This window comes from Theobroma cacao, chromosome 1 (assembly GCF_000208745.1).
Source record: "Theobroma cacao cultivar B97-61/B2 chromosome 1, Criollo_cocoa_genome_V2, whole genome shotgun sequence".
Lineage (NCBI taxonomy): Eukaryota > Viridiplantae > Streptophyta > Magnoliopsida > Malvales > Malvaceae > Theobroma > Theobroma cacao.
In genome coordinates this window covers 4246316-4260766 of record NC_030850.1, presented here as the reverse complement: position 1 = coordinate 4260766, position 14451 = coordinate 4246316, and the positions used below count along the sequence as shown (strand labels likewise).

Sequence of the window (14451 nt, the reverse complement as noted above, 5' to 3'; positions counted from 1 at the left end):
TTATGAATCCCTATAGTATAGATTTGGATGTTGTTAGATATGGAAGAAGAGGCACTGCAAGCACCATTATTGGTGATTCCCCCATGGATGGTTCTTTGCTTATGATGGTTACTGATTGAATTCAATTTTTCGTCCACTTGTATTTGATAAAGGAGCAGCTAGGATATATAGATAGATAAATCATCATTGCAATATCAAACAAGTTAATTGCTATATTTATCTGTCTTATCATCGAGACAATTTTTCATTAATTGTATAGAAGATTGTTCTTTATGAATTATGGGAATTTCTGTACAAATTTTTTTTGCCATCATTGTGTAAACAAAGTGACAGAACTTAAATTTGAAGCATAGATTGAGTTATAGATTAAAGGTTACAATTGTGAAGACTGTAGAAATAATCATTTGTTTGTTTCTAATTTTCTCAACAGTTTTATAGTGACAAAGGAAATTTTGAGTGATATCCCAATTTAATTCTGGCTAGTTGGATTGTCAAACTTTGGTGGCATTCTAATTAAAATAAAATAATTGTTGTATTAATTATTTTTCTTTTTCTCAATATAACTCTCTCTCCTTACTCACTAGTATTTAATTTTATGTACATTGTTTGACTTTTAACCTAATAGCTGGGATGTTTAAAGAGCTAAAGACGCTACACTCACACCTATCAATGTTTGTGGAATTTATAACATGTAGGCAATTAGAATTTTTCTTTCTTGTTTGACTTTGATCCTAATTTCTTAGTTTCAGCTTTGATTTATTTTTTAAAAAATATTATTACATGATAAACTATACACACACACACATATTTTTTATCATGCAATCATTTTTTTTTTAAATAAATCAAAGCTGAAACTAAGAAACAAGGATCAAAGTCAAACAAGAAAGCAAAAATTCTGACTGCCTCCCGCTGAAGAGGCCTCAGAGTTGAGTCCAACACAAGAAACTGGCCCAAAATGAAGAAATGGAATAGCAAATGAGAAACAAATCAATCTACAACATACAGTAGAACTGTATCGAGGAGGTCCTGTGTTGACACCTGTACGGGACATGGTTGGTATTGTTTAATCTGTTTTGGTTGTTTTGGAGTTTTCGGACATGGTATTCAAATTGTTTTGATTGTTTTAGATATTGAGTTTTGGGTTGAAATAAAATGTTGGGGGTGCTTTGGGGTTTTTGAGTTTTTGTCAAGTTTTTTGGGTATTTTCTCCTTTTATTCTTCCAAAATATTTCTTCTCTCACTTAATTGTTCTGCTTTCTCTTCTTTTTACTTCATTTGCTGTTTTGTCTTTCGCTCTCTACTGTTGGTTCTTTCTTCTTTTCTGTGATGGATTTGTTTTCTTTCAGTTAGTTTTTGTCATTTTCTTTGTTTAATTCATTGTATACATCTGACTATTTCTATGTTTACTAGGGATTGATTGTTCTTATTGGATGATGCTATGTTGTGTTTTGTTTTTGCTCTTATTTTTTCCTTTTTATTTTTGCTTTACTGTTTCAATAATCCATTTGCGACGCAAATGCTTCATGAAATGCAAAACCTTGGCTTGCTGAAATTGAGTGAATGGTTCCTAACATGAACGTTCTCTTTTTTGTTATATGTGAATCAATTCCCGACTGAGGTTTTACTTTTTGTAAATTCTCTGGAATTCGCTACTTGGCCCTAAAAAGAAAGAAAAAGAATATTACAAATGTTGAGAGTATTCGCTTACTTTATCTTTTATATTCAGAGACCACGTTCTTTGTTCAATTTTTCTTTTTGTTGACGGCAGTCATTGCATAAAATGCGCCATTCAAATTTTACTTCTGTTTGGTACTGTTTTATTTCTGTTGTCATTAATGCAATAGTTTTATTTTTTTTTTTGAGAAATAATGCAATAGTTTATTTCTGATATATTTTCTAATCTTAATATTAATTTCATCAAATTTAATAGTTGCTTAGCCTTGAATTCATGTGTCAAATTTTTTGTAAGTGAACATGTCTCACTTAATACACTATTGGAGTAAAATGCTTTGTATATAATTATTATCAAATGGCACTATATATTTACATGTTCATTAAATACAAGATTTGTCAATATCAATTTCAATTTACTTAAAAAATTACCTGTTTTACCGAGCGTATCGTTGTGGTTACATTTTAGTATTTCAGATAAATTTCTCTATTTCTATTAAAATATTTTAATTCATCTATAAATATGAATATGCGTCACTTTTTTGTTATATAAATATATGATAAATAAATATATTTGAGTATATAATTTCGAATTTTTGAAATAAAATAAATTTATATGTGACGTTTATAAATAGCACAAAACTCTGGAACTCATTAGTATGATATATCTATAAATATATGAGTTTACAAGTTGAAGCAGATCATGTGGGCTTGAAGCATCAAAAGAAGGCAGATCCCCCTCTCCTCCTTTCAAAGAAGAAAAAGCGAAATCTTCTTTTCTTGGGTGGAGAAACTGTTTGAGAGTTATGATACAGTTCATGTGCATCGATTTCTTATGTATTTTATGTCTCACTCTTTAAAAAATTTGAGTAATTTCCAATGGTGGGATGACTCAGAAAAGCGACATTTACATTTGTTGGGATGATAAATTAATGGGAAATTGTTCTCCATAACAACTTTTTCCTTGGTCTATGTTCATATATCATTTGTTGATGATTGACACCTGGCTAAGCTCGTTTTAAGCTACCATTAAATTAATCTAAATCTCGGATTTAGCTCTCCTTAATCTAAGGACCCCCTAGCCTAGCCTTGGTTCAGTTTTGGGCAAAGATCGAATCTTATTGGTCCAACAAATCCCACTCACATGGGCATTAACCAATGGCAAGTTGTGTTTAGTGTCAGGCAGTCACCAAACCATTATTATAATTATCTATTTAGCATGGACTTGGCCCCCTCGCTAAACGCCCAATTGTAAACTTAATTAATCATAGTTAAAGCATTCTAAAATTTGTTTTAAAATTTGATAGAGTGATAATAATAATAATAATAATAGTGAAACCTAGCTACATGTCCATTGTGATGAAATGTGCTTTTCCCTTAACCAAGTTTGCAATATGGTGGATAAGGGTGTACGGGATGTTTCCCATTGCCTGAAGCCGATGCAAGCGTGCCGAAACCTCCCTCGGTTGGTGGATGGTGAATTAATTTTAGGCTTTCACATGTGTGTCAGTACTTGTATTTTCCAAAAATAATATTGGTACACATTGTACCCGCTTTATGATTTAATCAATGCACTATTAATTATATATATGATCAAGTTAAGGGTTTGGTTAACCCGTATTTTTAAATATTGATTAAACTAATTAAAAGAAAAATATAATTATAACAACATTTGCTAAGATGATATTTATAAAAATAGTTTATAATTAATGTATTATTTCTTCGTAAATTTGAGAATGGTGAGAACTTTTTAAAGCAACCTTGTCGTGGATCCAAAAAAGGAAGCTATGCATTAATTTTTTCACCTCAAAATTGGCAAGTTATTGTTTGCATATTGTTTGCTAACCATGTTTGGCATCTAAGTATAAACGCATTAGGTGTATTTGGGTTAGAAGAGGCAACCAAATCATAGAAGAGATTTGTCCACATACGTAAACTATTAAAATAAACACATATAAGCATTTTCTATTGAAATTAAAGCCAAGCTTTCGACAAAGACCTTGATAAAATAACATACAATAGTATTTAAATAAAAAAAGTTTAAACTTTTTAAGTCATCATTGACTCGTTTTATGTATAAGTTCTTTCCTTTTTTCTTTTTTTAATGGAAGTAAACAAAAAGTTCTTCGCCAAGTGTAATTACATCAAGAAATTAACTTTCAAGAAAATTATATCAATATTGTTTTGATATGGAAGGTGGAAGTTGCAAGTTCATCCTCTCTAGATCACAAGGTTCACGTTGAATTGAATTTGGATATGATGAAATCAATTAAAGAATAAAAACCTTTTTGCTACCTTTAGCATTTTAATATCACCAATACTAGCTATGGTTGTGCAAACTAAAGGTACGATTGTGTAGGCTAAAGAATACCTACATGTTAAGCCTAACAATTTCAACATTTATAAGGAAAAAAAAAAATTAAAGAAACCCCTAGAATCTTTTGTTTATAGTTGGATGTGAAGTTTTTAAAGAAATTTTAAAGATATGTTTAGTGGTCTCCTTTTGTGTCAATGAAAAGAAAGAGAATTATTCTTAAACAAAAGACAATTTCTTAATCCCATAAGATGCATTTTTGTACACTTAAAAATGGTAGGTCGCAGTTTCAAACTTCTAATTAATTTTGGGTAAAGGTTTTGCCTGGAACCAACATTGAAATGAAACAGGACCTACCAACCAAGAATAAAGCTTGCTACAACCAAGAAAAAAATATCTATGAGGCCTTCTATATTTGGATTGAAGAAAATTGGTTTCCCTATCCATATTTGGAAACTTTACAAGAAAAGAATGAATCCCCTCTCCAACTCCAACGCTCTGTCTGACATGTGGAAATAATCCCATATCCTACAGTTGTACTTTCTGATATATGGCAAAAACTTTATCACATATATGAAAAAGATCTCAAAAAAAAGTGGTCAACAGTAATGTAAATTGGCTACATTAGCATAGGGTTCATCATAAAATATTCAAACATGGCTACAGCTTTGGGTTACGAGTTACTGTTGATAAACTCAACCTGGGTCCTGGGACATACTAACATTATCAGAGGCAACAAACCAATAAAAAATAGTTGAAAACGGAAGATTAAACTATTATTTACTGGTATTCCCACCTGTCAGTGACTTATAAGTGCGACGGAGCCATAAAAATACAGGAATTCTGTACAGTCTAAATAATATGCCCTAAAAAGTATTGCACTGTTCCAAGTCCAAACCATATTCGTAGTAAGCAGTTTAAACCTCAATGAGCAAATTCCCCATTAATCTCCTCAATATGCAGCTCTAGTTTCACCACAAAAGCCACTTTTTTCACTTATAAAACTCTTGATGACCACCTTAACCACTAGCTGATCATTTCCGAAAGCGGTCCATTGGCTTAACCCTGTAAGCTTTTTCCTTCTACTCTTCTGAATAAGCTAAGAATCTTTGGTTTTCATTCACTAAGATTGCCCTTAACTCTTTCACTCCTTTTAATTTGTCTTTGTTGCACTATTAGGAACCCTAGAACAACAAGGAGAAAGGATGGGGAGAGGGAAGATTGTTATTCGAAGGATCGATAATTCTACAAGTAGGCAAGTAACCTTCTCAAAGAGAAGAAAGGGGTTGATTAAGAAGGCGAAAGAGCTCGCAATTCTATGTGATGCAGAAGTTGGTCTTGTGATCTTCTCCAGCACTGGGAAGCTCTATGAATTTGCAAGCACCAGGTTTGATATCAGTTTGTTATAGATTTTTCTTTATAATCCACATTTTATATATTGAGATTAAGGAGAAAAAAGAAAACTCACCCTTGAATTTCGATAATTTGTTGTAAGAATAACAACCATAAAAAAAAACCTAAGTTACTCATGTTATCATAGTTTAATGTGCTTCCTTCTTTCTATTAATCTTAGGCTTAATTTCTGCTTTCTAACCTTTGCAATAAAAAAATGTTGCATTTTAAGCTTATATTTTTCTCGCGACTGCCAATACTATTTAACACACAAATTAATTATTTTTGTGACACTATTGTTGATTCTTATATATATATATATATATGATTAAACATTCTTCATTTGCTTTACCAACATTTATGTCAATTAACGGTGTTATACAGTCGAGGTTTGCCGTGCAAGATATTGCATGGCATCCAATTAAGAAAGGCAAGGTTTCTTCGTGTCTGATCTGCTGTAAAAATAAAGCCAAGCATAACAAAGCTCTGGGATATGCAACTATGCATCTTATCTTATGTCCTAAATGATGAACAAGTAATTATATCACTGAAATAAATTCTAGTGAACCTGATATATTATTCAAGTATAGCCAAAGTCTTAGAACTCACTCCCTAGGAATATCAAAAGATTAGGAAAGATACAATTTTTGCAAGCTTTACTTATCTGGAATGTTAATGGGGTTTGAACTTAAATATAGAACGTTTAGTGACTTGATTTTTAGTTAACTCAATATTTGCAAAATATATCATGGGAGGGAAATAGATAGAGTTACTGTGTGTGTATGTGTATATATATATATATATGATGATGATGATGATAAATCATAGACTGAAAATACATGTCATAGCTCATTTTCTTATCCTTAATGAATCTCATAATTACTTTCTTTTCTTGAGAATTAGCCCCCAAATAAATCTCTGTTTTGGACTAGGGTAATGTTATTTTCTATGACTACTCATAAATTATATTGGGGTAATAAATAAGAAATTGGCATTAATTATTTGACACTTTAATATTTCTTGCGAATGCCTTTCAAAAAAAAACTTCTTGTGAATGAAACTACCTTTGTGATAAAGTTAAGGTTAAAAAAAAAAAAACCTAAGATCTATGTCTAGGTGACCTACAATTTTCTCTCCTTTTTCAATCCTATAAGTCTTGTCTTAGAAATAATTTTCAAATTATAAACATGATTATAAAAGTTTAGGTTAAGTACTATTTTAATGTTGGACAAGCATCGTGTTGCAGTTTTCTTAGACTTTAGTAAAATTGGGAGCAGAATCTAGGAAGTAGCAAGTTTGGTTGTGAGGAATTACTCAAAAGTGAGAATTTATGTATCTTGAAATTGTAAAAACAATTTTCATTTCCAAAGAGCCCGCTCACAAGGAACAAGAGTAGGGGCATTTCCCTTGAGAAAATAATTAAGGGTGTGAAGCAGGAATCGGCTGGCTAGATATGAAGAATAATGGAGTATCAGATGAATGATTTGATTAGGAGTTTCAGCAATAATGCAAAGGTAGCCGTACTGTATGTTTGACAAACTATAGTAAGTTCGGTAGGCCAGTGAGGAAAAAAGAATAGTAAGTGCTTCTCTATGAAGAATGCACTATTAGTAAGGGATTTGGATTCAATTTTGGTGTGCTCCAAAGACGATAGCAATGGTAGAAGGAGCATGATGAACACTGAGTCACCGACAATAAAAAGGTGGAAATGGACCATTACCAAATAAACAATATACATATAACCCCTTAATGAGTTAGCCGATGAACTAGATACAGACTTTGGGTTCATGGTTTCGATTGAAGGGTCTTATCTTTTACCTAATTCTCCCCAGTTTTTGTTGATTTGATATGTTGATACTTTCTTCCTTCTTTCTGACAGGGAAAACAAATATTTAAACTAATGCATCTTCAACCACACTAAACAAATAGTAATTAGACGAAGTTGTATATATATAACAATATAGAGCATTTAGCTTTATCCAACGGGGTATTTGTTTTCTTTTTCTTGATTATTTTCCTTTAAAAGGAGGAAGCAATTTTGCTAAACTTTTAAGATACTTCTCAAACCAGACCTGTCTCTAATCACCAATTTGAGTTAAACTAAGATATGGTACAAACTTTATGATACGATATACGTCTGTTATGTATATATAGACACCACATTTTCTGCACCCGTTTTCCATTTCAAAAGAAATTCCCCACTTCATGAGTTCTTTTCCTGTGCTGCTGCTGGTTCTTTTATTTCAACTTGTTAACACTGTTATCTTTTGACTATATCTCTGCTTTTTCTTGTACCAAGTCAGTAAAATTCTTTCCATGATCTTATTGCTAGAAAGATTATATATCCAAAGATATTACTTAATTATGCTGTTGATTTCATATTTTGCATCAATTCCCATTGCATGCTGGCATTGAAGTCAAAATTATACAGCTAGCTTTAGTTGAAATTTTATGTGATTTACGTCTATATCTCAACACAGTCATAAAGCTGCTTGTTTAATTCCAATTTCTTACAAAAACTTTATAATTCTACATCCTAATCCAATCCTTTTTATCAATGTATGATGACATGCATATGACTTCCCACTAAGGCGATCACCATTTTGTTTTCCTTATAAGAAACAAAAAGTATTGATTCTTTAAAACTTTCCCTCCTCAAGAAAATGATTGTTGAACTAAATTGCTTAGCAGCCAATGATTTTGGCATGGCATGTTGGGTTCATTGCATCACACTCTTAGCTTTTAAAATTAATTTATAGCCAACTTCCACAACTTGAGATCAAAATGCTAGTTTGATTCAACTTTTTTCGTAGTGTACCCTGCTCCCTTTTAAAGTTCAATGCTCCCACGAGAGAAAGAATATTATAAATAGATATCCAACTTGTATTTTACTTTTAGCATTTCTTAATTTATAGTTATCTATATTATAAGAACCATATTAAGCAAAGCATTAGGTATCAACTATTCATTTAGGTCACCTCAAATGACCTCAAAAGGGAAAGTTCACATAGAAAACTAATTTAAAGAACCAAGCATTTGATTCATGTTAAAGGTATTTTATAGCCACTAAGCGATGGGTAAATCTCACTTTATCTTCCTCAAGTTTCGTTGTTTTTTTTTTTTTTTTGTATTGTACTCTTCTCATGGAATAAATCAGATCAATGAATGACACTATATATACTAAGATTATATATATATATATATATATATATATATATATATATATACATATAATATATATATATNGCCATGCATCTTTAGAAAATGTAACACCCCGTACTTTGATATTGTCACAACCCAAAACCCGGGCCACAACCAGCGCATGGGCCCAATGGGCATAGCCTACTAAGCCTAAGCAAGCCTCTTTATGTAATCGGGTTCATCATGTCATTAATCATACATCACTATTTCTAAACCAAAATTCTCAACCATACATATTTTTTTTCTTTTATGTGTATTATCCCAAAGTATTGTCATTCATTGCCATCTTGTAATGGCATCATCAATCAAAGTATACATATATCATTTGCAAAATAATTTTAGCACTACACATCTAATGTATTTATACACATACAAATGACTCTTGATGACCAGCGGAGTGACTTTTGATGGGAAACACGGCTACCTAATGCCATAATACCTACCAAAGGGTGAACACCAGTGAGCGCCTCAATTTATGGCCCAACTACCTCTGAATTTGAAAACATGAAGTTAAAAAGGAGTGAGTATAAACCCAGTGAGTGAACATAGGAAGGGAATAAGCATCAATATGAAAATTTTTAGAAAACGTGATGCATTTATGTTGAAAACAATGCACTTTAGCTTAATTTCTTATCAAAACCCCTCAATTCAAACCTTGATTATTTGGTGCCTTAGTATTGAAAGATCCATGATCAACAATGAAGTTAAAGAGTGAAAACTATGGTAAAGTCCAAGCAAGGCAAGCATGGTAGGGTAGATCTCGCTGCAGCGAATAGGCATTCTCACTATAGCAAAATTTCGGCCTGGATCACTCGTAACCATCTGAGAGTTACTCGCTACAGCGAAAATACGAAAACTAGTGCCAGTTCAAGCCCCAACACCCAAGAGTTTCTCGTTGCAACGAGAAATAGAGCAATAAAAGAATTCTTGTCACCACAAAAATCCATTTTTGCTGTAGTGAAAATCAATTGGAAAGCATTTACCAAATTTTAACAATCAATAATCAATGCAATCACAATATATTTCCCATAACCTCTCTATATATAACATATATAACATATATATGCAATTACTGGCATCACCTCAACTCTCCGCCAGCTCATGTGCACTCCTACACCACACATTACAATATTATCATTAGCATCATGTGCTCTCCCACACTGCACATGGCATAAATCATCGATGTGTGCACTCCCACATCACACAATACTAGCACCGTCATGTGCACTCCCCCACCGAACACGCACGGTTATAATTATCACATAATATTATTTCCTAAAGCATAACCTACATTTTGCATAATATATATATATATATATATATATATATATATATATTTATATACATACTACTTGCACTTGTGCGGTGGGTAATGCACTATGCTATATCTTATTGTCAAGAAAAATAACAGCATATGATAGCAATGAATATTCTAAAAGAACATATGTTTATACATATAATCATAGTCTATTGGCAGTCTAATATTAACCAAAGTAAAAACTGCAGCAAGCGAAAGAATCCAAGGTTTCAAAAGTCACCTTTCCTAGAGAAAAATTCATCTTTCTAGTGGTAAAGTGAACAGCTGATCATCTCTAATTGTAAACAAATGACTTCCCTGGTCCTGCACCAAACTAGAACAGTCAGCCAACAAGAACAGCAGGCATATGTAAGGGCAACTTTATTACCAGTATTAAATATAAATTTTGAGGAAAAGCACCTTTTAGAAAGCCCAGGTACACTACAAACCCTAGTTTAGATGAGCTCCAAGTCCAAGCAAGTCGACTTAAGTAAACTATACTATCAAAAATTCCCAGCAGAATGCAAACCGCAACAGTTCATTAGGAGTCTCCTTGAGAAATATATTTTTGAATAATAAAAAGCACCAATCAAGTGATCATATTTCACTAACATAAACCTGTCATGCTGGCAATAATGTAACTAATTCAGGTATGAACCAATTGATTTCATATCTTTGAATAGTAGGATCCCATTACAAATATATAAACAAATAAAATCACATTAATTATGAATAACCTTCAATCAACCCAAAAACTAAAATGAAAACCGTAGAAAAGCTATATTATTGTATTAATCTATTTCCAATCAGATTGTGTGATGATGAAGCCTCTCTAAAAGCTAAGGAAACAATCTTATTACTCTCATATTATCATTTTCACAATATGTTATTAAAAAGCACTTTGCTTACTTTCCTGTGAGAATGAAGCAAATAAATTTCTTATGTTCCAAGTAAACTAACATTTGCTGTTTTTACTTGCCAGTTTTGGCAAAGAGAGGCTGCAATCTTGAGGCAACAACTACAGAATTTGCAGGAGAACCATCGGTACATTTTTGTCTCTGAGCTTAAAATTCCATAACATTTTTGTTTAAGATATTTCTTATCCTGAAACTAAATTTTAAATGAAAAAAATTAGCCACAGAAGCAGGCTCTGCTATCTTTTCCAATGCTTTCAGTTTTTCAGGCATAAGACATAAAAATTGTATAAAGAAGAGAAAAGTAGTATTGCAATACTAGAAAACATCAATTAATATTCCAGAAATGATGAAGAAAACATGCAAGAACACAGAATACCTATGGGAGAAAGAAGAAATATACATCCATATTGCTGATATTTGAAATGTTGAAATGATTTAGCATACCACAGGTAATTAATAATTCAGTGTACATGGAATATAGGGGCAAAAGAAGGAAACAAAAACAGCAAGTAAGAAACAAGTAACAATAAAGAAAAAACAAAAGAAATTCTAGAAGGCATTGCAAAAGCTGAACTTAGCAAGACCAGTGGCACAATGCCTCACAGCTTCAGAATTGTCCCATAAAAGGCACACATGACAACTCAAGCCACCATCTAATGTGTTCCTTGCACCCTTGTCAACTAGTGCCGGTTACTTGCCTTGAGTAGTCTGATATGAGTAATTTGGATGCTTGAGACTGTATAGAAACCTTCTTGTATATTTCTTTTGTAATGGCTGGTTTTTGTAAGCCATCTCGGTTCTGACCATAACAGAAAGTCAGATCCTTTTGTAAGTTACAGGGATTCACTGAATTGATCAGTGAAACTCCTTACTTCTTCAAAAAAAAAAAACCCTTGCTGGTTAACCATGGAACAAAGTCAATAACCATAGATTCAACATATACATGCTCTTACCCTAGATCAAGACCTTAGGCAGCTTATGCTCTACACCATGGAATAAATTTCTAAACACCTTAAACAGTGTCCCATTGCATCTCCATTTCACCTGTATATTAACTTCTCATATCTTCAGATATTTAAGAGGGTCTCATGCCCCAGTCTTACCATGGAAAAGTTCCTAACAAAGATAAACCAGGAGATACACAACTCCCAACTTGCATTTGCCACATCTATGTAATGGAAGCATACCTTGTTGAAAAATTACAGCAAAACTAACTTGAAATAAATCATAATAGCAAAACTGCCCTCTTAAGCAAAAACCCCCTTGCCGCCAGCCCAAACCTTTTTTTCTGTTGTCCTTGAAGACCTCAAAGCCTCTGTTATATATCCATGTTCTCACTTCCCCAAAATATGACCTGCTAAGTATCTCTAAGTAGCTGCTTCCTCAACATAAGAATTTCTATTCAATCATTTCAAAGTGGAGTGAGTCCTAATGATAATGTCAATGGAACAACAACAAAGCAAAGGTTTTTTATGCTTAAGTTGCTAAATATGATTCAGCTTCTCTTTAAGCAATAAACTATATGGAAATAATAGTTCACAATTCATCAAATTACATCCATAAGGTTCACAATTTGTCAAAATACCCATCAGAACTGTGAGGTAACTACAATCATAAACCAATCTTTGCCTGTATAGGCTCTCCGCCTCCAACAAAGATGGATCTGTGACATCGAAAGAGCATGATAATGTTGGTTAATTATGTACTAACCTATAACCGGACTTCAGACCTCCTACAGAGAGGTTGCCATTCAACAGGTTCAAACATTTCAGATAACCATTTTCCATAACCATAAAGCTAGTTTCAGACAGCTAACAAGAGGAACAAAAAATTACCGCCCAGATCCTTTATCCATCTCAGAGTCTGTTTGGTCAAAGACCTGGACTCAGAAAAGATAAAGGGACAAATCACCAATCAACAATGAAAGTAGCAAACTAATGCCCAAATTTCGCCAGATCTTTACAGCCACTGATAAACAAGCACTGCATACAGCATCTTGCACTGAAGTTCAAGAAACCGTTATGAAAAAAACCACATTACCAGATCTAATAAAGATGTGACTCTATTATATTTTACATATGGATGTGAGACCTAATTCATAAAATCTGGTGATTGACCAACACATATGATCTGATAAAGCAGGCAACTGATGGGTGAACAGCTTCACGGTTTGAGTGTTGAAGACCTGCAGAATCTAGAGAACCAACTGGAGATGAGTTTGAGGGGTGTTCGTATGAAAAAGGTCAGATCTCCAGAATTTATACATAATCTCGTGGCAGTCAATTTGAAGCATATGCATGAAACTTGACATGCTTTAGCTTTAACTTTTGCAGGAACGGATATTAACTGACGAAATACAGGAATTGAGCCAAAGGGTCTTTCAACAATCAAGCTTGCTGTGTTTTGTTAAATTGTTCTATATAGAATCACTTCAATTGTTATACTTACAATGTGCTTGCACTTTTGTCAGGGGAATATCATACATCAGGAGAATGTGGAACTGTACAAGAAAGTAAATCTTATGCGCAAAGAAAACATGGAATTATACAAGAAGGTATTCCATTTTATTGATGATACAAACTTTAGACAAATACAAGAATACTAACTAAAGAGAATAACATCCTCTAAAACTACATAATATCAAATTAACAATGGCAATGAGTTAATAAATATTGCTTCATGTCTCAGGTTTATGGAACAAGGAATGTAAATACATCAGATGGAAATGCCTTAACTTCATATTGTTTTGACTCTGGAGAGGGTTCACATGTCCCCGTTCATCTTCAACTAAGCCAACCTGAGCCACAAAATTATGACACACCAAATAGATCTAAGGATTAAAGGTAAACGCAGTTTTTATATCAAATAGAAATCTTTTCATGTCAACATCAATCTAAGTATATTCCATGAAACTGCAGAAGCCCAGGAAAGAAGGTTGTGAGGAATTCAGACTCATGTTACTTCATCCTCAACAAACCTCAAGTCTATAAGAAAATTATTCTTGGAGAGATGATCTAGATAAAGTATAATCCGTGCAATGACCAGTCTGACATTGTTTGTGGCAGTACAATGAAATCACTAAAGTTATCAGAGGACGAGGAATCCATGTACGTGCAAATCAAAAATTTAAATAAAATATTGTTTGCACAAAACTATCTCCTCCATAAAAAAAAAAAAATTTACCATTTTTAATGAGATCTAGGTCTTCTTATACTGTGTTCATTAAATATATCACATTCGAATGATTAACAAGTATTAGAGAGATTGAATAACATGAGATCCCTTTGCTTGACACGTTTCTACAAACTGGAATGAAAACTTATTTTGGAAGAAAAGGGGGAGGGATTAAAAATATATCCGGTTACCTCTAGAGTGAACAAAGAAGGGAAAGGGCAGAAAGAAGCTTCATTGCTTGATATTTTTCACCTTTTGCATGATAGGTTCTATCTTTTACATTTTTTGTTTTCAATATAGTCTGCCCGATCCTACAGCACAAAGACTTGACTTTGTCTTTCAGAAAAATAGGTATCAAAGAAGGAGGCTCAAACTTTTAAATAATTTGAAACTATATCTTAAATTTTTTCTTCCTCGAACTTCATGTCACCACATCAGTTTAATAATATGTGGGCAGCTTCTTCCTCGCAGCCAAAGCCATCTCT

General features: G+C 32.8%; 1 protein-coding gene across 1 annotated transcript; it reads left to right on the top strand.

Annotated features, from left to right (window-relative positions):
- Positions 4855-14037, top strand: LOC18611413 (agamous-like MADS-box protein AGL21). Its single transcript, XM_018116851.1, has 7 exons — positions 4855-5052; positions 5165-5372; positions 10815-10919; positions 12935-13034; positions 13126-13167; positions 13263-13346; positions 13481-14037. Exons 2-7 carry the CDS (start codon positions 5191-5193, stop codon positions 13631-13633), a joined length of 666 nt encoding a protein of 221 aa, XP_017972340.1. The 5' UTR covers positions 4855-5052; positions 5165-5190; the 3' UTR covers positions 13634-14037.

What these genes read in the sequence shown, in the direction of transcription:
- LOC18611413 (XM_018116851.1), top strand. Translation starts at nt 5,191, where the DNA reads ATGGGGAGAGGGAAGATTGTTATTCGAAGGATCGATAATTCTACAAGT. An exon ending in TATGAATTTGCAAGCACCAG is followed by an intron (nt 5,373 to 10,814) that starts GTTTGATATCAG and finishes CAAATAAATTTC; the next exon opens with TTATGTTCCAAGTAAACTAA. An exon ending in AATTTGCAGGAGAACCATCG is followed by an intron (nt 10,920 to 12,934) that starts GTACATTTTTGT and finishes CTGATAAAGCAG; the next exon opens with GCAACTGATGGGTGAACAGC.